This window comes from Chroicocephalus ridibundus, chromosome 1 (assembly GCF_963924245.1).
Source record: "Chroicocephalus ridibundus chromosome 1, bChrRid1.1, whole genome shotgun sequence".
NCBI lineage: Eukaryota > Metazoa > Chordata > Aves > Charadriiformes > Laridae > Chroicocephalus > Chroicocephalus ridibundus.
In genome coordinates this window covers 48,358,762-48,383,438 of record NC_086284.1, presented here as the reverse complement: position 1 = coordinate 48,383,438, position 24,677 = coordinate 48,358,762, and the positions used below count along the sequence as shown (strand labels likewise).

The 24,677-nt window shown below is 38.7% G+C and overlaps 2 protein-coding genes across 2 annotated transcripts in view; one reads left to right on the top strand and one right to left on the bottom strand.

Moving 5' to 3' along the window:
• The window catches only part of UCHL3 (ubiquitin C-terminal hydrolase L3), a 44,525-nt gene extending 29,942 nt beyond the window's left edge, over positions 1-14,583 (bottom strand). The window contains exons 1-2 of the mRNA XM_063335680.1: positions 14,578-14,583; positions 2,222-2,350 (exon numbers count right to left, since the gene is read on the bottom strand). Coding sequence (XP_063191750.1) covers positions 2,222-2,296 — 75 coding nt within the window. The 5' untranslated portion in view covers positions 2,297-2,350; positions 14,578-14,583. The remainder of the gene's footprint in view (positions 1-2,221; positions 2,351-14,577) is intronic.
• A 3,710-nt stretch (positions 14,584-18,293) lies between these two features.
• On the top strand, positions 18,294-24,438 carry COMMD6 (COMM domain containing 6). Its single transcript, XM_063335665.1, has 7 exons — positions 18,294-18,408; positions 19,010-19,068; positions 19,660-19,725; positions 19,894-19,970; positions 21,259-21,427; positions 22,568-22,720; positions 23,784-24,438. The coding sequence occupies exons 1-7, from the start codon at positions 18,360-18,362 to the stop codon at positions 23,832-23,834; spliced, it is 624 nt and encodes a 207-aa protein (XP_063191735.1). The 5' UTR covers positions 18,294-18,359; the 3' UTR covers positions 23,835-24,438.
• The last annotated feature ends 239 nt before the right edge of the window (positions 24,439-24,677 follow it).

The window sequence follows — 24,677 nt, the reverse complement described above, 5'->3', positions numbered from 1 at the left end:
CAAACAAAACCAAGAAGTTTTTCCAGCATCATGATTCCACGCTTGCAGCTTGTCTGAATGTTCTGAATGGTCTAAGTAACAGCAAGAGCATTTACAAAGCATTTTAATTTGATACCACTTATCTACAAGTTAACAAAAATCGCCTTAATTGAGAAAAAAACTTCATAGAGTATAATTGGACAAAAGTTCACATTAGATAAGGTAAACAATATAGCTGCCATTCACTCCCTGCCAACCAAAATAAACTCCATGGCAAAAATAAACATATAAATGTTGAGAATACTGAAAATATGACTTTGAGCAAGGGTTAGACCAGATCACCTCAAGAGGTCCCTCCTAACCCGAGCTGTCCCATGATATGTTTTCGTTGGGCCATGCCCAAAATGCCCAACGCTCACAGTATTCAGTCTGTCTTAGAGCCTACAATGCAGACTAAGAAAGTCATTGGCCTTTAAACTGGACAATAACCCTGAGATTATCTGTATGCTAACAAGAGTACGTTGCCCTAAAAGCAAGTTCAAGCAAATTGATACATTGGAAACATAAAAGAAAGGAACTTCTAGACAGAAGAACAAAGACATGATAGAAAAGTGTTTACAAAGGCAGCAAAATTAATTGAGCCACACTTTCATAAATGTAGACACATACAAGATGCATAAATAAATAGCAAATTAAATAAAAGCAGACTGTAACAGGCATATTGAAAGGGAGTCTGAGAAGGGAAAAAGTAGTCCAGAAATACAGAATAATGCTCAAGAATCTTATAGAGTTCACACTGAATAACAAAAGCTTCAGAACATTGGGACTTCACATGAAAGATTCAGCCTTCACGCACTCAGGCTAAACAGTTGATTGAAATACTTGTGTCCCTTATGTTTCTGAAGAATTAACATGCTGGAGAAAATCTCAAATATTTGACTGGTGGTCAAATTTGATTGATCAATGCAACAGAGTATATGCTGTTTCTCTGGCTGTTTGTCATATGCTTCTTGAGGATGAAATGAGATACACTTTCTGGGATGAGAGGGAGATCGTTCTTTCCCATGGAATGATGCTTCCTTAGCATGATCCAAGAAAGGAAGTTTGCACTGGCAGGGAGGCAAAAGAAAAGTGACAGTCATAGAAGGAGCTCAGACCTGTAGCTCAGGCAGCCAGACAGAACCCACAGCACACAGAAAACAATGCTGCAAAGGTGACAGAAATTTCCTGAAAGCACGTGAGGATAGTTAAGAGTTTGCTAAAATTCAAAACTATCGAGGTAGCTGAAATCAAGCCTGAAAAGGACTGCCTATGTAGCTGTTCTGGAGAAACTGAGAATGCAAGGGTTTACAGGACCTAACGAGTAAGAGGACTGACCTAATCACTCTTCTCTCTATTTAAACAGGTTTTGTTATAGAAGTTAAGCTTTAATAGCTAACTGCTTTATCCTTATAAACCACATGTTGGTTTTGAGAAACGTATTAAAAGGGAGAAGTTACGGCAGATTCACCTCAAACATTTTGTCTGACCTTATCACAATCCCATAAAATTTTTATAAATTGAAAGATTAATATGAATCACACATTTCGACCTACATAACACTTGAAGGAGATATTCAAGATGAACGTCTTTTCTAAGTAGAAACATACGATGACATAAAATAAGCAGACTTGAAGATTTAACCAAATCAAGTATTTAAAAGTCTAACGGAGAGGAAGGGGGAAGGGAATTCTCTTTCATCTTAGAAATATGCCGCATCTGTCTAAGAAGCAAAAGCCATACAGATACTGATGACTGAACTAAAAGTGGATTGAAGTTTGGTCAGTGCAACAGTAAGAAAACTCAAAAAGTAGTTGCATTTGATACAGTCCTACACCCTACCTCTTATTTTGCTTATGCTAAAAGAAGCAAACAGAGCCACTTCACAGTACATATTAAAAAAAAAAAGAAAGAAAAGCCTTAAATTGTCTGTAATAGAAAAATGTGAGGTGCATTTCTCTGTGCTTCTACATTAGCTTTTCCCACTCCAACTTGAAAAGAAATTGGAAATATACATGTAAGGTTATCAAAAGAAGGTTAAAAAAAGGAAGCATTTTGTTGGTGTTTTTAATTAAGGAGTCTCTTGAGTAAGGTTTGAGTCTCATCTTGATTCTATTATGACACCAAAGTACAAAATTCAAACTATTCATTCCCATTTCATTTACAACAAAAGTGATTAGCTGATTATTAAATAAACATTTACCTTTTCTGTTATCGGAAAGAGAAGTAGGACTGCACAGACAGGTCTTGGCACCATGCTAAGCAGTTCTGGTTCCATACCATAAACATCTACAAATTGCCAGTCAGGATGTATACCTAACTGCTTGAGAAACTGGAAAAGTAAAAAAATAGAATAATATTAAATGAGTATGCTCATATACCTACCTTTTTAGAAGCATAACAGAGTATTTACAATATGAAATACATTGCAACAACCCATACTTTCCAAAATCTAAGGAGACTAAACGAGATTCAAGTTTTAATAAACAAATAAATCATAATGCTAATCAAGACAATCAAAATTCCCATGTTTTATTTATTTAGATAGCTTTATGAAATGGAAGTGAAAACAATCCTAGCACTATTTACTAAAGCATTAAAGCATAAGCATTTCAGCCATTTGGAAAGTGTTTTGCCACAAATACAAGAATACCAAATATTCACTTTAACTTGAAATCACAGGTCAGAGCACATATGAATAACCTTATGATATTATTTGACTCCATGAGTACTTCAGAATACCTGACACCATTGCTTATGTTGGAGATATTGGGTTTCAGCAACTTAAAAAAAATTGTGATCTTCAATGGCCTTTTGAGCAAAGAGACACAAGATACGTATTTTAGTAGGTGTACCTTTTAGGGTGTTCTTTCACATGAAAAATCCTTTCAAACTATGATAGAGTAACATATTTTGAAGTAGACAAAGATTAAGTGCCACACAATAATCGTAAATCTTCAAGTAATTCTCAGTTGCTTCTTTAGAACTCCTGAATGGCACCTAAGCCAAAGGCTTTCTGATCCTCTTTCCTACATTATAGCTATATGTCACAATACAAAAAGGGATTTTAGATCTTTTACCTAACATTAATCCACTTAAGAACAAAAGAGACACTGTAGCACCTACTAAGCTTTGACAACCTTAGCCTATAATTGGGTGCTCACTTTTAAATCAGATATTCTTCTTTTACTCAGATAAGTTATGTACCACAACAGTTGCACAATTAATAACGATATATGATCTAAACCAGTTTGAAATATTTGTGTTATCAGAGTCTAGAAGAATGTAACTGTGTTCAGAAACTATTGTTACTGTACACACACTAACCATTCATAATTATAAGAAAAAGCTAGTGGTAGACTGTGGCATAGACAAATACTATTTTGAAATACTACTTCTACTGGTAAAAGACTACATTTTGGAGAAAAACAAGATGTGTGAGCCCTATGTATTTTCCAAAAAGGTAACATTTCACAACTTACTGTATTTCTGCTGGAAAAGTCATAATCTATAGGAAAATCTTACTCAGTCACCTGGGGCTCTCGAGTTTAAAATAAGGAAAGTCTGCTGACAGAGAGCTGCAAATTTAAATGCCTGAAAATACATGCAGTAAGTAATATTCCTCTACCCTCTCTAATGGAAAAAAACAATGAATTCCTAAAGCAGTTCTTTAGCCAGCTCTCAACAAAACTCAACTCTGCAGTTCACCATACTGTTCCCTAAAGTGATACTGGAGAAGACCAGAGTAATTTGCCCATTATCTTTATTAGATGGGAAAAGTTATTTTAAAAGCTTCATTATACTTCCTGCCCAATGCTATTTGAGGAAATCCATTTATTGATACATTTGCAGTAAAGATGCTTAAGAATCACGTAAGATGATAAGCCTAAATGAAAGGCATAAATGACTCTTCTTTCCATAATCCACCTATGCACAAGAATTCAGTAACAGTTATGTTTTATTTGAGTAGATTCATACCTACAGAGATGTAACTGTAAGAAATATTCAAAACGAATATTTTATTAAAACAAAGCACAAGAACATACAACGAAATACAAGTGTCTTCATCTAACATGAGATCCCTTCAAATACCAGCTTCAGCTTGTGTTGGGCAAGAGGCAAGGTGGTTGTCTTTCAGGAGACAAAGCCAAGGGGCTGACTCTCAATATTTGCAGATATAAAGGAGACAGTTTCTACAAAGGCTGAATATATGGACAAGTATTTATAAAGAATAAGGAAGACTTTTACCAGTAACACTTAGGAGTACCTTCTACAAGGGGGCAAAACAATAGCAAATATACACACCCTGAAGTTTATTAAGAGAATGAAGCTGCAGTTTGCAGCCAGTGTTTTGAGGTGAAAAAAACCCAAACCAACCCCACACTTTACCATTTTAAATGCATTATTCTATTTCCATTTTACACTGCAAGACATGACAACAGAAGATGGGTAGACATAGTGCTTAGAGATATGGTTTAGTGATGGGTTTTGTCAGAGTTAGGCTGATGGTTGGATTAGATGATCTGAAAGGTCCCTTCCAACCTAGGCGATCTATGATTCTATGATTTAGGTTTGAAAAAAGTTTAAAGAGTATCTTGGAAAAATTAATATGGCTTTCTGTGTATCTACAGTAATAATCTATACAGTTCACAGAGCTAGTTCAGTATTTGATTATGGCTGCTTTGCAAAATATGGAGATTTTCTTTTCATAAGGCCACGTAAACACTTTTCCCCATTTTTCTCTTTTTCTTACACTACCTACTAATAATAAAGAACACAGATTGACTATAAATTCAAAGAGGAAAAGGGGGATAATAAAGTACCTTTATCAAGGTCTTAAGGAAATCTTGTTCCCTTATGTAGAGGTTTGTGGTACTGGACACAAGTCATAATTAAGGCTTTGCAGAACCTACCCTTTTTGACTAGTTTAGAAAACAAGATAGTTTTGAAGTACAATAAGAAAATTCAGTAGAGAAGATTGCTTATTTAATACACCAAGCTCTTTTGGTTCTGTACGACCTTTAAGTCTTGCCAAGATTGGCAAGAAGGGCAAACTGTTATCTTTTAATGAAAATGGGGAAAAGGGAAAGTGTTAAGTATTTACTAGCTGATGAAACAGAAGACAGTATTTTTTTAACTCCTATTCTAACCCTCTAGGTTGTGAAGATAATTACCCCTTTGTGAATAGCAAAAAAAAAAAAAAAAAAGCTGAAGGGGAAGGGAGTACATGTATAGGCGCATTAAAATACTCCTAGTACTTTCCTTACTAAGCCAACAACTAATCTTTCCATCATTTTTACTGCTGTCATTCAGAACGGCGGGAAAAGTAATGCCACTGAAAAAAACCTATTTAATATTTTGCAAGATTACATGAAATAAAGTTACAAAACCCCAATAAAATAAAAACAACACTGACCTAGAAAAAGCCCCCACAACCAGAAAAATCAATACTAGAAGGATCACATTAAGCTACTGGACAAATAAGTGATTTAGGATCTCCTGTCCTGTTCCACAACAAAAAACCCAACCAAAACAAACAAAAAACCCACAAACCCCAAATCAACAAAACACTCCCTAAACCCAAAAATACCTACTCAAACTCCTAAATGAACTATTCAACATAACTAAAACTCCACAGATATAGGGTGCCTTTCATTACTCACGTTACCGTACTGCCTAGAATTTTTACAGTCTAAAAAACTATAAGTTTCAGTATACAATGAGTGATGACTAGAAGTGATGGTCAGCACTACAGAGAACAGCAAGAGCATAGGCTTAGTAAGACAGGTAGTGATCTTAACACACAAGCAGCCTAACAACTTTATTGTTGAATTATTTAAAAAAAAAAAATTAAAAAAAAAAGCCAGGGAGAGATCCAAAATAGGCAAAGGAGATACCTCTGTGTATCAAGAGGGTTTAATTCAGGCCTGAGGAAAAAAAAAATATAAAGATATCCTTCTGAAAATTTAGTAAGTAGATGATAAAAACTGGCAGCATAAAGCCGTGTGTAAAAGAGACTGACAGACAGGTAACCGATGAATAATAGAGGGCAGGATGGGAAGAACCCTTAAAACAAATATATAGAGCTTATTTTTAATGTGGAGATGTGCAAAGAAAAAAAAAAGGAGTTCAATCAATGACATAGCCAGATAAGTAGTCTTTTGCAACTGTGTTCTGAATGGATAAAAGCAAGGCAAGACTGTATTTAATTTAACAGGGTCAGGGAGAAGAAAGTTTGCAGGAATAAAACCAAGTTGTTAGGAACCAGGAAAAGTTCTTTACAGGGACAAAAATCCCTATTAGATGTGACACAGGAAGGTCAGAAATGAGATGCCACAAGCAACAACTTCAGTTTTGGCAAACTACCTGAATACCTTAGTCATAACTAATTTAAACCTCCTTTTTTTCTCCCTCAGTCTTTTTCTAGCTCTTTCCTAGGCCAGACAAAGATGCTGGTACAAAAAGGAGTCAGTTATGCACCAGAAGGTGAAGCAACCACTTCCCCACTGACAAAAACATTCCTGTTTTAGGACAGCAGGCAGTTCTCTATGCCTTTTAGACAGTGTCAGTCATAGGGAGGGACCTCTGCTGCTTCGCATTCCAATTATTCAGTGACTACCCATTTCTGACTATTCTTAAGTTATATGTCTTCAAGCATGTACCTTAGAAAAGGAAAAAAAAAAAAAGATACTTGGCTTACTTGGCTACATTACAGAAGTCTTACAGGGGCTCAGGAAGAACAGCAGCAACAACAAAAAACACCACACATGTCTATCTAGTTTATTAACTTTTTCAGAACTTTGTTTTTACTGATTATTGCCACATTTTCAGTTGTCTCTTTTCTTGTTGTATTAAAACACCTTCCTGCATACTTCTTGGATTTTCCCTGGTCCATCTAACCATTAGACAAGAAGCCACTTTTGAAATTACTTTCCCCCCGACACACACACCTTATCTGTACTTCTTGTGAATTTCTCCTTTCCCCCAGTATTCCAGAAGGCCGTTCCTTCTCACCTGATTATTAATGTTTTCAACTAGCTAAGGGGGACTGAAGAGAAGATGGAGACAGACTCATCTCAGTGCACAGCAAGACAATGAGAAACAATGGACATAAGTTGGAACACAGGAAATTTGAACTTCATAAGGAAAGCATTTAAAAATAAATTAAAAAAATAATGATCATGGTCAAACACTAGCACAGGCTGCCCAGGAGGCTGTGGAGTCTCCATCCTTTGAGGAATTCGCAACTTCACAAATTCCTGAGCAACCTGTTTTGAACAGAATATGGTTGGACTACAGAACTCTAGAGGTCCCTTCCAGCCTTCCTGATTCTTTTCTAAATCACCACAAACTGTAAAACTGCACATCCAAATGTTAGTTAATAGCAAAAACATTGCAATAAGCACATTTAGGCACGTTACCTAAGTGGTATAACCTGTGTTGTTTTCATTGTCAGTACCACTGCTTTAACCTACTAACTGTTAGGCATTGAAAGAAGCACTGAGTAGTCATCTTTAGTACATGATTTTGCACTGAGGTACACTGGCTACCTTTAAGGTTCATTAAATTTATTTAATTAAAAAAAAAAAAAAGAGTTCATGCTTATTTATTTATTTTTAAAGAGCCTCAAAAGTAGAATGGAAACCCAGGGGACAAAGGCAACCTAGCAACATCTTGACCCAGGCAACGTGACTTGAGCAGTTTAGAACAGTACTCCTGCCAACACAGTTTCACAGCCAGTAGGAAGATTTGATTTATGGGGTTGATGGAGATGTGGAAAGGATAAGTGGGGCAAGAAAAAGTAAGGGCGCAATTTATTTTAACAGAAAACTTTGGGAGTAGTTAATACACAATTTAAATACTGTCTGAAGTAGCCATGTTCTTTTCCACTTTGTCAGTTGCATGTAAAAACAAAGTGAGGAGAAACACTGAAACAAAATGGACTTTGAAATTTAGGTGCAATTAAAGTTGGACGGTATTTGCAAATATTTCAAGAACCCCACATTCTAAATACTGAGGCATTATAGTCAAGCCTTTGAGTTTTCCGCATTTTACTGTGGTATTTGTATACAAGTTGGAACCTTGAAAACACAAAACTGGCAAAATGCACAAACATTTCCAGACACTCAGATGCAAAAGTCAAAGAGCTTTTGCGGGAAGAACAAACCATTGTAATCCTCTTCTAAATGTACATGCAAACTAAAACACCAAGAGAGTCTACATTTTATTGTACTTTTGCTCAGTGGATTAAAGCATCACTGTATCACAACAAAACCACAGTTAAGACTTTCTTCTGCAAAACCAAAACATGCCTATGACTTTAGGAAACTGGAAGAACTACATCTAAATAAACCAATGAAGACGATCAATATTTTGTAACTTTTTCATGAAAGCATAGGGCTTTTTGGTGCTTTGTTAAATTGAAGCTAATCTTTTTCCCTAGAAAGTAGTAAGACACTGCACAGGGTATGTCTGATGGAGTTATCACCAAGAAAAAGAAAAAACCCAGAAGAACACTTATGTTACAATTTATATAAATCCACAAATAGATGGTTGTATTAAGCCCTTTAAGTATCCAATTCTTATTAAACTAATCTATTACAAGTATAAATGCACAATATTTTGCTTTCAATTCTTTATACATCATTTCTAGAGGCACACTACAAAAACCTGTTTTGTTTCAGAAGTGAAATTCCTCTACAGAAATAAGGGAACCACCCAAACAATATTTTATTGTTTGGGCATTAAAAGGATATATTTCTTAATTCTTTTATTATGACATTTATGCAATTAAAATGAAGGGATCGTTTTTCAATCCATATTAGAGAAGGCGTCTTTCAGACTATTAGTTGAAATGACTGACATGACAAGATGGCAGCAGCTGTAGCAACTTTAGTTCTATACAGCAGGTCAAAAGACATACCAGAAACAAACACATGGCTGTAAATTACATGAGGTGCATTATTCTTCTTTACCAACTACTCCTCACTTCATGTAGCCACAATATGGCCTTGCTCAAACAAGAGATGCTCCATTATAATAAACTTATTTGTGAAATTCAAGATTCATTACAAATTCTTTAATATCCTCAAGTGCTGTATTTCAGGACCTCATAATAAAGTTTAAGGAATACGGCCCATTTATCTTCACAATTTTTTAATTAGTTTTTTTTTCAAAATTTGTAATGAAGGAGGAGAAAAGAAAACACTTTCAACTTCACCAAAAGTGTGAGAAGTCTCACACCCACAAAATTATTATCCTTCCAATTGCATTAGTTTCTTCAGGGTGTCTGAGCAGCACTGACTTACAGTTAGTGCTCCTGATCTTCACAATGAGAAGTATATATTTTTAACATATCTATCAAGCAGTTTCAAAACTTAATACTCAGTATGCCCAGGCACTGCTATGTACATTGAACGAGGACATCGCACAGGCAGCAACACAAAGTGTGCAGAAAGCCAGGCTAACCAGCTGGTCCAGGCTTCCTCCAAAATTGCCCCAGTGAGAGCTTTAGAATGCTCCAGGGTCCTGAGGGGCAGCTACTGTGCCACTAGGCCAAAACAGGACACCACACTATGCCATGAAAAACACATAAGAGACCTGTTTCTATGTTCTAAATTATTCATAATGGGTGCAAGCCACATCAATCTGCTCCAAATAAGCTGTTATATGTATTACTTTTGCAGTGTGCTAAAACAATTGGATTCTACTGATTCTGATGGTCTCTTAAGCCAAGGGAAACATGGAAGCGGGGAACAGCATCTTCAATGCAACAAGACAACCTATCACATGAACCACTATCACTTTTTTTCCACTCTGTAGCACCCCATTCCCTTAAACTGCGCTCGAGACAGTTAAGGGCTTCCTTGTTACAATTTTTAGTTTATGTCATTCAAACAGAAATAAGAAAGTGAGCAAAAAAGAGCATAATATAAGGCCAGAAGTGGCAAGTATAAATAGGGGAATTAAATACATGGTTTTCTTAGCTTTCAACTACTGAGGAACAAAGACAGAGAGATCCTAAGTCAATCTTTCAACTATTCTCCCTCTGCGCAACTCGGCTCAAGTTTACTTTCTCTTATTTTCTTTCTCTGAAGCTTACAGCTTAGACTGAGGGTTCTTCACGTTTGCTACTGCCTCTTCCACTTCAATCTTGAGCTTGGTGGAATGAATGTCATAATGTTGTTTGTTTTCAAGCAACCCTTCTTCTTTACCTTGAATACCGTTTGCAAGATATTTGTTTTCTTCTTTCTGACTTTCTATTATTTTAAGTAGTTCTTCACTTTTAGCCTGCAGTGACTCAAGGCCTTTCAGTGATTCTTTCAATTGACTCTGCAGCATCACATTCAAGGACTGCAAATATACTAATTCACAGTTGCAGCTCTGTCCAGATGTTTTCTCATGTCTTTCTCATTCCCTGAGTTGCTCGACTACTGGCTCTAACCCCCAAAATAAGTTACAGTTTTCCCTTTGCAACATATTTACCTATTTAAACTCAATAAGAGGCCTATACAGCTTGAGATATTTTAAACTAGAAGAAGCTATTCAACAGTTCATCTCACAGTGGACGCCTGCGACCCCTTCATATTTGTCCTTCTGCGTATTCTTTGCTGTGCTGTGCCACAGCCTCAACACTTTCTCCTTGTTGGCTCTGTGGAAGGCTTTCTAGGGTATTCTTTTTACAGAAAGACATAAATTGAACCCTGGTCCTCCACTTTCCGAGGCTACACTCATAATAACAGGCTGTTTCCTAAGCATGCACACTATCTCCGTTGTTTCCACTCTGCTTACAATGGAAGAGTTAAGCTCCACTCCCTCACTAAAAAAAAAAAAAAGGCGGCGTAGCTAAGCATTTTCAGAAGGACTTCTCTGTTTCTTCACAACCAACATCCTTACACTCCAATGCAGTAGCTCATCTACAAGTACTACCACCCAACACACTTCAGGAATCATGGACGCACTGCCTTTTCAATGACTTCAGCAGGGCTTTCTTTTGGGAACCCTTGAGTAATAGTGTTACAGAGTTCATGAAATGGAAGACCTTTTAGGAAGAGTAAAGTTTGTTTCCTCAAGATACTTAACTGATCTCTGTATTTGCCCAACACCCTTAAGAAATGTTTCATAATTGGCTGAAGACCAGCTGTATCCAGTTTCTGCCATTTGTTCTATGTTTTGTGATCTTTATTGCCCCTCTGACTTTAAAGCCACAGCTATCAAAGGCATCCATGGATTAAAATTAATTTCTTTATGTAGCTGACTCTCAATACCTCAATGGCTTTAAAAAAAAAAAAAAAGTAGGAGCAAAGGCCTGAAAATTATGCTGGAAAGTTAACTAAGAATCGGCAAGTAAGCCCTATGTGGCAAGAGAAACACAAGCCACAGCCAACTCTCAATAGTTTAACTCTGAACTACTTGAAGCCAGAGCTTGAGCTTCATAATCAGATGCAGTCAATTACTCTATCCTTATCCAAATATAACGAAGATGTGAGTTGACACAGCACCTTATCTAGGAAGTAAGAATATCTCTTTGAACATGTGAGATGAAGAAAGGTTGAGAGAGATCAGGAAAGATATCCACCAATATTCTTTTTATCTATGCTTGCTAGGGAATCAATTATGGGTTGCAAGCCAGACTGAAGTGCTGTCATGATGAAGAACAATCAGCTTGTGTCTGATCTTTTCATTCCAAAAATTTGTATGCAGTCTTTTTTTTTTTGGTGGTACAAGAAATTGAGAACAAGATACACAGACAGACATCATCTGGTAAATGGTGGGCGGATAAACGCCATTTTCTTTCCTTCTCTCTCAGTGGGGAAAGTCTTGCAACAGATTCAGGAAGAAGGGTAGCACAGGTCACATCAGGCCCCCAGCTGAAGGTCAAAGAGAAGAAACCATTCCCTGTCATCACTGTACATAAAGTAGGGCTTTGTAAATGCTGAATCATCAACTCAACTAACAATTCATTCTATCAGACTGTAGAAGTGGAAGGGGAAAAAAGGTATTGTGACAAATCAGCACTGTATGCTACATTTAACTACACTGACTTCTCTCTTAAAAAGATCAGTACAGATATGTGGCTGTGGTATTCTAAGTGAGTCACTGACACTGGAAATCTTTAAAGCTAAGAAAGAATATTCCTGTTTCTCCTCACAAGCTAGTTTCTGAACCTTTAAATACTTCTAACACATATGCACAAAGAGAGATCCTATATACATTAAGGATTTAGAAATTCTTAGATGTGTATAGTAACGTAAATTCCTTCAGACAGAGAAAAACTTTCAAGATATTTTTGGAAGATTTCACATACCCTACAACTGAGAAATACCAGTTCTTCTCCATTATTGGCTGACTTTCCAGTACAGAGATTGAAAGAGTCTCAAATTTCAGAAGTAGGGAGCACACAGTATGGTAAGAACATATTAAAAGCAAATGAACCTGCATTTAGCGCATCGCCTTTCTAGTTTCTATTAAAAAAGAGAATGATTGGTATAATAATCAAAACAGGCTAAGCATTTGTTAAGACATAACGACAGTTCTGACTACAATCTAATACTTCAGAATCCACGCATCTTATGAGTGACTGGAATTTTGGGGGGTTTTAAGAGTTCGCTACCACACTTCGACACTAACAGAAGTAGTATGTTCCAAGGATAGTCTAACACCCAAGTAAAACAAATAAAATACAATTTAAAAAAATAGAAAAAAACCCCAAACAAACCAAGAAACACATGGATAGATGCCTATATGTATTAAACTACTACCAAATACATATATTACGGCTATTAGGGGCACAAGATTGTTGGGTTTTTTTAATCCTGAAGGATTCTAGAATATTTTAGAGCACAGCACACAGTACCACAAAAAAGTCTGCCCTTGCAATTAACTCAATAGGATTTTTTAAAAATGCGTTTGCAACTTCATTTAAATCTCAAATTACTATTATTGTTGTTTTAAGCAGGATATGAATAACTGGTGACTAACAGCCCTGTTGTTATACAGTTTACCAGTGTACTGACAAGATTAAAAGAACAATGACTAATAATGTGAGATGTATTCATATTCAACATTGACCATTTTTCCCTCCCTTTTTTTTAAAAAAAAGAAAAACAACAAACACATTTCAGTCTAGATAATACCAACCACTACTCAGTTAAGACTGGCCAAATATAGTGAATGAGGAAGTCTAACTGGTCTAAAGTGGACTTTTTTGTACAGAAATACAAACAAGAAAACCTTTGCAGAGTAAAAATTCCTATAATCCATGATCATCCAGGATTGATAGATATCAGATCATCCAGGATTGACAGATATCATCCCTCATCAATGTTCCTCCTCAATTTCTACTTTACAGCTGGCAGGACTTTATTTGTACCATGATAAGCTCATCTCAACATCTGGAAAGTCAGAAGTTAGAAAATTTGAAATTCGACTAGTCTTTTATTCCCATTTATTTTCTTCCAAACTGGAATTTAGTCTCTGAATTTTAAAATTTAAAAAAATCCAAAACATGAGAAAATTATAGCATATATTTGAGAAAAGCTCACAGGAAAGGTTGTTAATTTTAATTTAGTACTGGAATTAAAGACTTCGCAAATTGCTCCAAAGCAGCAGTACTGTAAGAATAGAAACATTATTTGTCCTAGGAAACTATAAAGCCAAGTACAAAATGACCCAGCATCAAATAATCCTTCACTCTCCCGCAGACTCAGTATATCACAGCAACAACAACAAAAAATACATTCTTCGCACACATAAATTCCTCATTTACAAAATATTTCAACATTATAGTTTTAATAATATCATCTTACTGCTGGAAGCTTCAGTCTTTTGGCTTAAACACTATCCTTAACATTATCAATAGGCCTGCTAGGGATCAACATCTGACCTCTAGAGCTTGCTAGAGATACTCAAAATTATCACTGAGAATATGATGCAGGATTGGAGTATGTGTAATTTCCTTTCAGCTAGTTTATCTAGCATTTACATTGTTCGGTGGACTACAACAAGCTTCCTTTCTCTAACGTGGATTCCACTAGGCTAAAAAAACCAGCAACAACAAATCATGCAGATACTGTCATGAATAAGCAGCAAAGTGCAAATATGGTAAAATGACATTATTTCTTACGGTCAGCCAAAGAAGAAAAAGACTGCAACACAGTGATGTAAGCATGATCCATACAAGTGCACAGAGCCATTATGTACAAGTTCAGAACTGGCACACATTATGTATAAATACATAATAATGCTTTAATCATTAATTAATGAGTTAAAACCCACCTTGAAACACACCAGAGATTACACTATATTAATAACCAAACCATATGTGCTCTATTTTTCTTTACCGTGTTTTCTTTCATATAGTATCTTTACACGACACTGCATACTCAGAGGTTTCAGGAGGTGCCAGGAAGGCACAATATCAGAAGACTGAGCGCAGACTCCTCCGGCGGGGGAGGAAGGGGGTTGGAGAAGCAGGAGCCTTCACTACGTGAAAATGAAAGGACATGGGCCTAAAGCCTGCCGAGAGACTAAAGGTTACCTCAAATAAAAGCCGCTTACCTGATTCGTGACCTGAAAAGCAAGCAGAAAACAGAGGGGAGTTAAGATCCCGGCTGGATCGGCGGGGTAAGGCCTCCCTCGCTCCCTGCCCCCACCAGCCGCCCCTCAGCCCCCGATGCCGAGCCCGGGGCGGTTCCGAGCCGTCTCCCCTCCGCCATCCTCCCTCCTTCCCTCCCACCGGCAGCCAAGCAGTTCCCCCCGCGGCCACTCACGTCGGGGTTGGCCTCCAGGGGCAGCCAGCGATGGGGCTCCATGTCGGCAGTGGCGGCAGCGGCGACGGCTCCCAGTACCGGCACTGACAGCGCCTCACGCCGCCTCGCCTCAGACCTGACCCGGGACCGCACCACCGGGAAAGAGGGAAGGGGGGGGGGTGGGAGCGGATTAAAAAAATCCCCGAATGCTCCCGCGTCTCCAAACCAAACCTCCCCGGCTCCGGAGCGGCGGCACGAGGCGCTTCACATGGCGACGAACGCCTTCTCCCGGGCTGCAAGAGATGGCGGGAGGATTTCCCGCTTCCCACCCTCTTCGTTCCCCCCCCGGCAATGGACTCTCCCAACATGGCAAGAGGTGGTGCCTCGGCGGTCCCGATCCCGGCTCTGGCCGGGGCAGCCCGCGGGAGTGGTTTGCCGCCCTCCCGCCGGGTGCCGCGGCCCCAGCTACTCCTTTACTGGGAATACCATTTCTCTGCCCATCTCAGAATGGTTTGGGTTGGAAGGGACCTTAAAGATCACCGAGGTCCAACCCCCCTGCCACGGGCAGGGACACCTCCCACTAGACCAGGCTGCTCAAAGCCCCATCCAGCCTGGCCTTGAACACTTCCAGGGATGGGGCAGCCACAACTTCCCTGGGAAACCTGTTCCAGTGCCTCGCCACCTTCACAGTAAAAAACTTCTTCCTAATACCTAATCTAAATCTATCCTCTTTCAGTTTCAAACCCTTACCCTCCTATCACTACACTCCCCATCTCTCCTGTAGGCCCCCTTTAGGTACTGGAAGGGGCTACAAGGTCTCCCCGGAGCCTTCTCTTCTCCAGGCTGAACAACCCCAACTCTCTAAGCCTGTCTTCATAGGACAGGTGCTCCAGCCCTCTGATCACCTTTGTGGCCCTCCTCTGGACCTGTTCCAACAGGTTCATGTCCTTCTTGTGCTGAGGACTACAAAGCTGGACGCAGTACTCTGGGTGGGATCTCACCAGCATGGAGTAGAGGGGCAGAATCACCTCCCTCGACCTGCTGGCCACGCTGCTTTTGACACAACCCAGGATGCGGTTGGCTTTCTGATCTGTGAGTGCACATTGCTGGCTCACATAGAGCTTCTCAACAACCAATATGCCCAAGTCATTCTCCTCAGGGCTGCTCTCAAACTATTCTCCACCCAGCCTCTGGAAGCCCATGAGCTGGACCTCCAGGCCAGCCCAGCACGTGCCCAGTAAGACCTGGTCGTAGAGCATGCATGTACATCGAGGGTGGAGGAAAGACAGAAACTGTGCCAGTTTACAGGCAAACCAGAGTCCTGTCGGAGAAGGAAGGAGTATAATATGAGCAAATGCTGTTTCTAGGTACTGTAGAGATGGGACTACCAAAGTGCCAGGCGGCCAGAAAGGCAGGATGTTTCGGATATCATATAGTTAAGAGACTGGAGAAAAGAGGTAACAGATATACCTCCCATCGGCCTGAAAAGGTCTTTGAAGAATGTGGTGTAGTTCTATAGAGTGTTGAGGCAAATTACACCTCATTCTGCAAATATTAAGTTTATGAAATGGAGTAAATTACCTAATGATGTTTTTATTTTATTTAACCCACATTATCACTTAGGAGGACTATGGTAAGGCTACGTGTCTGTGCCTGAAGCCTCTGTATTGACCTGTCAACAATACCGTAGCGTATCTCTTCAGCAGTCCAGCCTCGTTGCAGCTCATGGGATTCGTCTTCTAGTTTCTTCAAGTCTTCACGTGTCTCCTCATATTAAGTTCTTGGCCCTTACCTAGCTAAGAGATGGGCCTGCACTGTCACATCACCATCACAGCCTGCATCTACCTTCCTCTGCCACGAAAAAGCTTCATAGAGCACGCTTACAGAAGGCAGAATTTTCCAAAGTCAGACAGTTTAATTCTGTGCATGGGCCGACAAGCTGAAATCACTACATACTTCATTGCCTTCTTTTCCAAATTCAAAGAACTAAATGCATGTTTACATGTTGATGAAAATAACCCCAAAATAATTCCAAATTTCAGCAATTGATTCTGTAATTACCAAACCAATAAGATATTCAACTCCACGTCTACCTCCAGATCTTGGAGAAAGAATTAAAAGTAATATAACAAATATTAGTCATAGTGCTACAGGCGCTACTACGAGACAATGAAATTGTAATATAAAATAATATGTAAAGTTCTCTAGATAACAAAGTATGTAATAGTTACCTAAGTTAAGCACAAAGAGATGGTTAATCAAGTCCTTGCTATCACAGACAGATCTTACCAGTACGTACATTTCTAGTGTTTTGACAATCATGAGGTCATGAAAACACATAATACCTAAAAACATTTGCACACTTAATTAGATACTTTAAAAGGGAGAGGCCAGGATTAGACAGACCGTAATTGTACAAAGCTCATAAACACACACCACGTTCCATAATAATTACTCCTTTCCTGAAGAATCTTCTAAATTCTTTCATTAACATTTATTGAAAATACGTAATTTTAAACTCATGACAAGTAGTTTAGTAGTTTGCGTGACAAGTTCTGTTTCGCTGCTCTGTCACAGTTTTACAATAGATGTACTGAGATTGTAGCATTACAACATAGAAAAAAAAAGTTAAAAGCAAATGTAAAAATGGTTACTAGAGAAATCTAAGGATATTTGCTATTTCTGAAAGTTGAAAATGGTGATTGATCCATGTTGTTTTAGGGCTCCAGCCACACCCCACACTTATTTCAGTATGCAAAGTTTGTTGAACATGGTTGTAGCTGTCATTTTACAATAAATGGCCACTTTCCCATTAAACTGAAGACATAGTTTATCTACACAAATCCTCCATTAATTGTTTATTTGTAGGTGTGCAGGACATTTTCCCAATACACCTGCAGAAAGCATGGTCACTCTATGTAATCTGTACTACATTCAATACACCACATATGCTGCATGCACACAGAACAGCGCATGATTTATATACCCGAGACTGTAACAGGGAGCACCAAGAAAACCCTGATGCCAGTTAACAATAAACCAAACCCAGTAAACAACTCATTGCGCAAACCAGGTGTGACTTGAACTGGCACTCCCAAAAGCCTCCTCAGAGGATGCTCCTGCCAGCGCCATTTCCCAAGACGCTGCTAGCACAAGCACCCACACGGGGGCTGGCAGCGCGAGAACATGGCCTGCCTGAGGTGAAGAATGGACAGGCCCCAGCCTGCACTGCCCTGAGCCGCAGATGGCCTTTTCCACCTGCTGCCTGCAGACGCAGTAGCGTTTTAAAACGCGGACCTGGCTTGAATTTCATCTATTTAAGAAACGATTTACCCCGAGAAAGACAAAGCCCTCCCCACCCACCCCTTGGGCCTCACACCCACTCAGCCTCGAGGCAGTGGCCACCGGCCACTGGCGCGCGCGGGCACTCTGCGCCCTCCCCCCCAACAAGGGGAGAAGAGCGCATGCGCCACGCCCGGCAGCCAATAAGGGCGAGGCCGCTGGCCCTGCCTCGCACTGGTGCCGCCCGGAGCCAATCGGAGTAGTTAACGTTGTGTGGCGGAAGTCGGGCCTCGGCGGGTGCGCGGCGCCATGGCCGCCGGTTCTGTGGCGGTGCTGGCGCGGGCGCTGGAGGCCCTGGGTGAGGGGACTGGGAGGGGACCCCGGTGTGAGGCCGGGGGAACTGGGCCCACCCGGGCCCGTGGGACGGGATGTGGGGGGAGCGCTTCCCTGAGGGTTTAGCAGCGGGCTGTGCTGCGGAGCCACCTGGTCTGGGGTCTGCCGTTCTGTGGGCGGAGGTTTGTGGTGGGCCAGTGGGCGCCCTCCCGGGCTGCCCGTGGGAGCTTCGCCACCAGGAGGAGGCCTGGATGAGGCAGCGTTAGCATTAGGGAGAGTAGCGGTCCTGTGGTGCCGCAGGGCAGCTCTGGGAATGCCTGGCTTCCCGGTAAGCTGAGGGACTCGGTGTGGGTGCTGCTCCCCAGGGTCGGGGGAGTTACTGAGGGCTGTCAAGCTGTGCATAGGCTCAGCCTGGGGCTTCGAGGCCTTATGGAGTCTCTCGTATTAGGCTTTTCTTGGGACGTTGAGCAGGTTACATTAATGCAATTCAGGACAATCCCCCCTAAAGAAAGCTTTGCTTTTAAGGTAAACGCATGCATGATGACCGAGGAATTCTTCAGAGATTAGACTTATTGCAATAATACTTTAAGGATTTGCTTCTGATCTCTACTGCTTGTGCTTTTCAGATGTTGGTGGTGCAGCAGATAAGATTAATGTAATACCTCAAGACTTTTTTGCAGAACTGGTAAGTAGGGCCCTAGATGGGGTGTGGAAGAGCTACTGGTGCGCTTTGATTCTGGGAAGCCTTTTTGTTTAAGCTCTTCTGGTGTTTGTCTGTTGCAAAGGGAATCTTATGTATGTGGTAGCTTGGATTTACATGACTCATAAAACGGACCAGTCCTGCTAAGAGCAATGAGATTGCTTTAAATTTGTGTTTTTATCACAGAAGACTTAAAAATGTGGCTTTTGCCTTTCATCTAAATGAGATAGCGAGCCAGCTTGGTAGTAAACATTCAGCTTGTTTACTGTAGTGTACACTTGAATAAGGTGATGGTTCAGTTAGTATGAAAATGATGTATTAAGTAGGAATAGCTAGTGAGGAATAACTAGACTAAAAGCCTTGACTGAGTTTATTTGCTTTTCTTGGATTTGATGTAACTTTTAAATCGGTCATTTCAATGACTATTCTCTCTGCATTTGAAGAATCCTCCTGTTGTCCATTTTTGCATTAACCAGTTTTCTTTTTTGTTTTGTAATCTCCCAAGTATTCAAACTAGCTTTGTCTTGTATATTAAAACATGCATTAAGAATGTTTTCAAACTTACTTTCTTTACAGTGTGAACAGATAATTCAACATCTGAACCGTAAGATCCCAGGTGTAAATATAGCTGAATTGTGTCAGGTAGGTTTGGATACTAGCACTTATAAGCATGTATATTAGCTGTATATACTATAGAGGATAGATTCCCTAAATCAATTTTTTGGCACGGGTGTGTATGTATATACAAGGAGGTTTTTATTAATGCATAGTTTATTATTATTTGTAATTGTTTGAACATTCTGTTTCTAGAGAATTCAAACGTCTGGGATTGAGATTAATGTTGGTGACCTGGCAAAAATAGCTAACATTATTTCCTTTCTATTTAGGTAAGCACAAAATAATTTACTTTGCCTTGTGCCTTTTTTCCCTCCATCCCTACTTAATAGTGGTATTAAAAAGTGACACCAAATGTGGGTATAAAATGAGCTGATTTGGGAAAAGAGCAAAAGTTTGCAACTCTTGGTACACAAAAAAAACTTCTTGGCTTAGTTTGTTTTTAAAAAATGTGTAGTTACTTAATATGTAGTCTGACTTTTTGTAATTAAAAAAAAAACTGAAGAGAGGAAATTGTTCTAAGATCCTTTCTGCAAGCTTTAGAACTACTGGCAAAATAAAAGAGGAAGTTAAGCTCAGTTCTAAAGCTAGGCCTTTGCCTGGAAGAAGTGTGTTCTAAAAACTTTTTTTTTTAGAGATTAGAAACTAGTGTTTGTTCTTGTTTGAAGGGCACACAGTTTTATAATATGGAACTCTGTTTTGATAAAGGTAGAGTTTTTAGGTAGTATTTTCATCTGTTCTTTTGATGTAAATTTTTCTATTTTCAGAAAGATTAAATTTTCAAGATATTGCTTTTAATATCTAGTATTGAAATGTTTTACGTGATGTTAATATGACTGAAGAAAATAAATTAGTATAAATTTAACAACTACTTTTCCTCTATAAAATATAAACCCTTAATTATATTAAACCATGCTACTTGGAGGACCAATTCTTTTTCTCTCTTATTAGTGTCTCTTTAAGAGGAGTGGATCTGCACAAACAAACCTAGGGTGTGAGATTTTTTTTTTTACCTGTTTCTGTCGAGGAAATCAAGTTGCAATTTTCCTCTAGACTTGCTGCCTTTTCAGTTGAGGGTTATTGCATCATTTGACTCCTGTTAGTACCAATTATACCACTGCCTAGAGGTCCTTACTTGCCTTTTGGTGATCCTTAAAATTACCTCTTCTAAATGTTTAATTAAACAGCCTTGTTTCTAAAGTAATAATGTTGTTTAAGTGCTCTGTGCACACATCTTTCACTGAATTATGTCGTCTTTTCAGTTGCAGCAGCACTTGGAGGCTGTGATTATTTTTGTTTTAATATTGTGTGTTGTGCAAGCCCAGCAAAGCTTGGTCTCTGCATATTAAGATATGTTAGAAGTCGTGGGTTTTTCACATGTGGATACAAAAGATTAGTAAAATACTATGGAAAAAAATAAATCACAGGCTGCCTAATTATTATAAAGTACAAAGGCAATTTTTTATTTCTGCTTTATGTGTCTGTCTGGGGTGAAGTGAGAAATTGTATTAAATTCACAGAGAATGGAATTAACATGGTATTCTTTGGATGTACCTATAGCACAGCAGCCAGAAACAATCTCTCTACGGAAGAACTCGTCGCCACCTTGGGCAATGCAGTCAGCGCGCTGCCAAAACATGCAGTTCAAGTTATTCGTCATGTATGGAATGAGCAGGGCAAATCCATTAGCGTCTCAGAAGATGCAAGAAACATGGCCACAATGGGGCAGGTAAGTAAATGACAAAGTGCAGTTGAGCTAATTATTAACTTTTCAGAAATGTCAGTGCTTCATTGTGTATGTTGTATTGTCAAGCATGTGGTGGTATCTTGACTGCCTAAAGCTTTCCTACATGTATATATAGCTGCCAAATGTCTACCCAGGTAAAGAAGCATATACAGTAAAGGTTGTCTAAATGCTGAACAGTTCTCCAATATTATTGTTTGGATGATAAATGCACATTTCATACTTCTCTAAAAATCAGTGCTTTGTAAGTACTGTTAGGGAAGGTGAGTGGCAGTCACTGTGGCAGACAATTGTATTAGCGGTTTATGTAAATCTGTTTTAAATATAATTTGAATTATACTTTAGAGTTGATAACACCAGCACTTAATTGTTTTATTCTATGTCTCCCTTAAGTTTAAACTCTTTTAAAGATGCTTTCTGTCAACTTCCAGCATTCCTTTTTTTTCCCTTTTTGAAAAAATAGCAGTGTTTTTGCATTTTAAGATCTTTTATTCTAACAACAGTTTAAAAGAATACAGAATTAGGGGGGAAAAAATCTTTGAGGCTTGATAGTAAGCTTCTAAAGGCTTACTTCACTTTATTCAACAGTTCTGCTTATCATAAAAAGGCTAAAAATGATAACTTACCTGTCTGAAATGTATTTATATTTTACTTTGATTTATCTAAGATACAGTTATGAATGCCTTATTTTTTTTCCTTTGTTGCTGTTATAAAATTTTTGTGCACTGTGTGAGGTTTTTCTTATGTTTCCACTTGATTTGGAAACCTCTAAAAAAAAGAAAAAGACAAAAGCATGAACGATACACAAGCTAGGTGAACTCTATGGCTCAAGCTCCTCTTAGAACACTAGAACTTTAAATAGAGTGCACTTGGCTATTGACAGGACTTGAATAAGGAAAACAGATTAAGTGAAGTAACTTATTAAATTGCTTATTTTTTTCCGCTATGAAAAGGAAGGGCAGATGATTTTGTATTCACAATAATATTTGAGTGTACATGCTTGTTTCCCATTTGGATAGGAGTTCTTGATGTCCTATATTGTCTGTAAAACATTCATCCAACAAAATAGAAACGGTAGGCAAGATCTTTCTTCAACGCTGTTTCCAATTATATTCCTCTTTGTAGTTTGTAGATATTAAGTGGAAACTGGGAGTTGCGATGAGCTCTGACACCTGCAGGTCTCTGAAGTATCCTTATGTTACAGTGATGCTAAAAGTGGCAGACCCTTCAGGACAAATAACAGACAAATCTTTTGAAATGACGATCCCACAGTTCAAGGTCTGTAATCAATGCTACTTGATTCAGTCTCTTAAAAACAACAGTGATGTTGTGAAGGAGCAACTGTATACCTTGATGCATAAGTTTGTGTTGCTTATTTACTAATACAGTAATTGAAAAATGAAGCATTAAGTAATTATTAAAACACTGAAGCTAAATACTTATTTCATAGTATTTAGTTCTACATCACTTATCCGAAAGTGTTAATTTAGCAGTAATTAATTGGGTCTCTTACAAATAAGCAAACAAATGAAGATGTAAAGACTTTTGGATCTTTCTTGTCAGCTGTCACTCTGCCTTATTAAAAACGAATGGAATATTCTAAATCTATGGTACTGTTCCCCAGCCTCAAAATCTAAAATTTGCGTTAAGCCTAACACTTGTAATAATTAGGAACGGAGGTCAGTCTGCTTTGTCACCACTGGCTCTTAATTGCTATGCCTTCACCTATGCATTTATGTAACTTTGTTTAATTCTGTATAAATGTGGCACTTCTGTTGTCATTCCTGTTTAAAGGGCAAGTATGTCACTTAGAATATCATACAAGCTTACAAATAAATAAATCCATGGAGCTGGACTGCCAGGGATTTGAGAAGGATATTCTGAATCCTTAGGTATTGTGAAATGTTGTATTCATTCTGGTTGAAATCTATTTAATAACTTGCTGTTCAGCTACGGTAAGACATGGATGCTGTACTTCAGAAGCCTGGATTATTTCAGCTGGGAATAGAAACATTTGTGTAAGAAGGTTTTTTTGGTGTTTGTTTTATTGTGGTGCGAGAGCTGCTTTGTATTTTTCTTTCATAGCATCTTTTCCTCTTAATAGGCAAATCTATGCAAATAAGGCATCACCTATGTAGATTTAATAGTGAATGTGCCCAAATGCCAACCAGCCCACAAAAAGAAAAGCAGAAACTTTCAGTTCAAGCTGCAAATTGTAACTGGAGAGTATGAGGGAGTATGAGAAACATGGATTGTGACTTTTGTCTTAACGTGCTAGTTTGAACTACAGTTCAAGCTTTTCTTCAAGAAGCTGAAACTTATCTTAACTCTTGCTTTTTAGAACTTCTTCAAACAGTTCAAGGAAATGGCGGCTGTTCTTGAAACAGTTTGAGGACAACTTTTATTTACATTGAAATTTTGGACAGACTTAGCTCAAGTAAACTTTCCGTTCTGCACAGGGAATAAAGTGCCATTGTACAGCAAGGTATGTATCCTTGTCTTTTGGACAGGTACTTGTCAGCATCATCCTTGCATAGCTGTGAAGACTTCTTCGCTTTTGAGTACTCGAAGCCAGCTCTGCAGTGTCTGTGAAAATGTGTTCAGCTTTGTTCATCCTGGTAGAAAAAAGATCAGGATGTGTACGGAGAAGCGTCACTGTAGACTTTCTAATATCCAAGAGTAAGAAGCTACATGTAAGAAACTACACATTTAACTCTGGAGTGCAGAAAGGCACCTGAACATGTTGGCTGGGAAGATACACAGAGAAGTGTAAATCCTGTGTTAACACTTAGGTGTGTAAAATTCAGGTGCGCTTGGACTCAACAATAATATTAAAGTATAAGGAGCATATGAAGTTACATATAACAAGCATACGATTTTTCTTGAAGAATAGCAATGTCAAGTAGGTAGTTGCAGGTACTTGCAGTTCTATCTCTCAGTCTTCTAATAACTGGAGAATGTACTTGTCCTAACACTTTGTTTATTTCAAATACTTACTTCCCACCATCTAGGCTTATAAAACTGAGTTAATGCATTAAGCTTTTCTGGAGACCTAAAATTTATTCTCTGAAATGAAGCCCAGAGGCTAATTTTAAATAAAGGTAGAAAGGTGAATTTAATTCAAGAGCATTTTAATATATTTTTGTCTTTGCATTTAATCCAACTCTAATCTGTGGCACTCTGCTTGATGTTTTGATCAGCAGTCTGCTTTCTAATTAAATCAGAATATTGATGT

Bases quoted from the DNA above. Each gene is read 5' to 3' on its own strand.
- COMMD6 (XM_063335665.1), top strand. From the start codon at position 18,360: ATGGCCGCCGGTTCTGTGGCGGTGCTGGCGCGGGCGCTGGAGGCCCTG. The intron at 19,726-19,893 runs GTAGGTTTGGAT...TTCTGTTTCTAG, and splicing joins ATATAGCTGAATTGTGTCAG to AGAATTCAAACGTCTGGGAT. The intron at 21,428-22,567 runs GTAAGTAAATGA...TCCTCTTTGTAG, and splicing joins ACATGGCCACAATGGGGCAG to TTTGTAGATATTAAGTGGAA.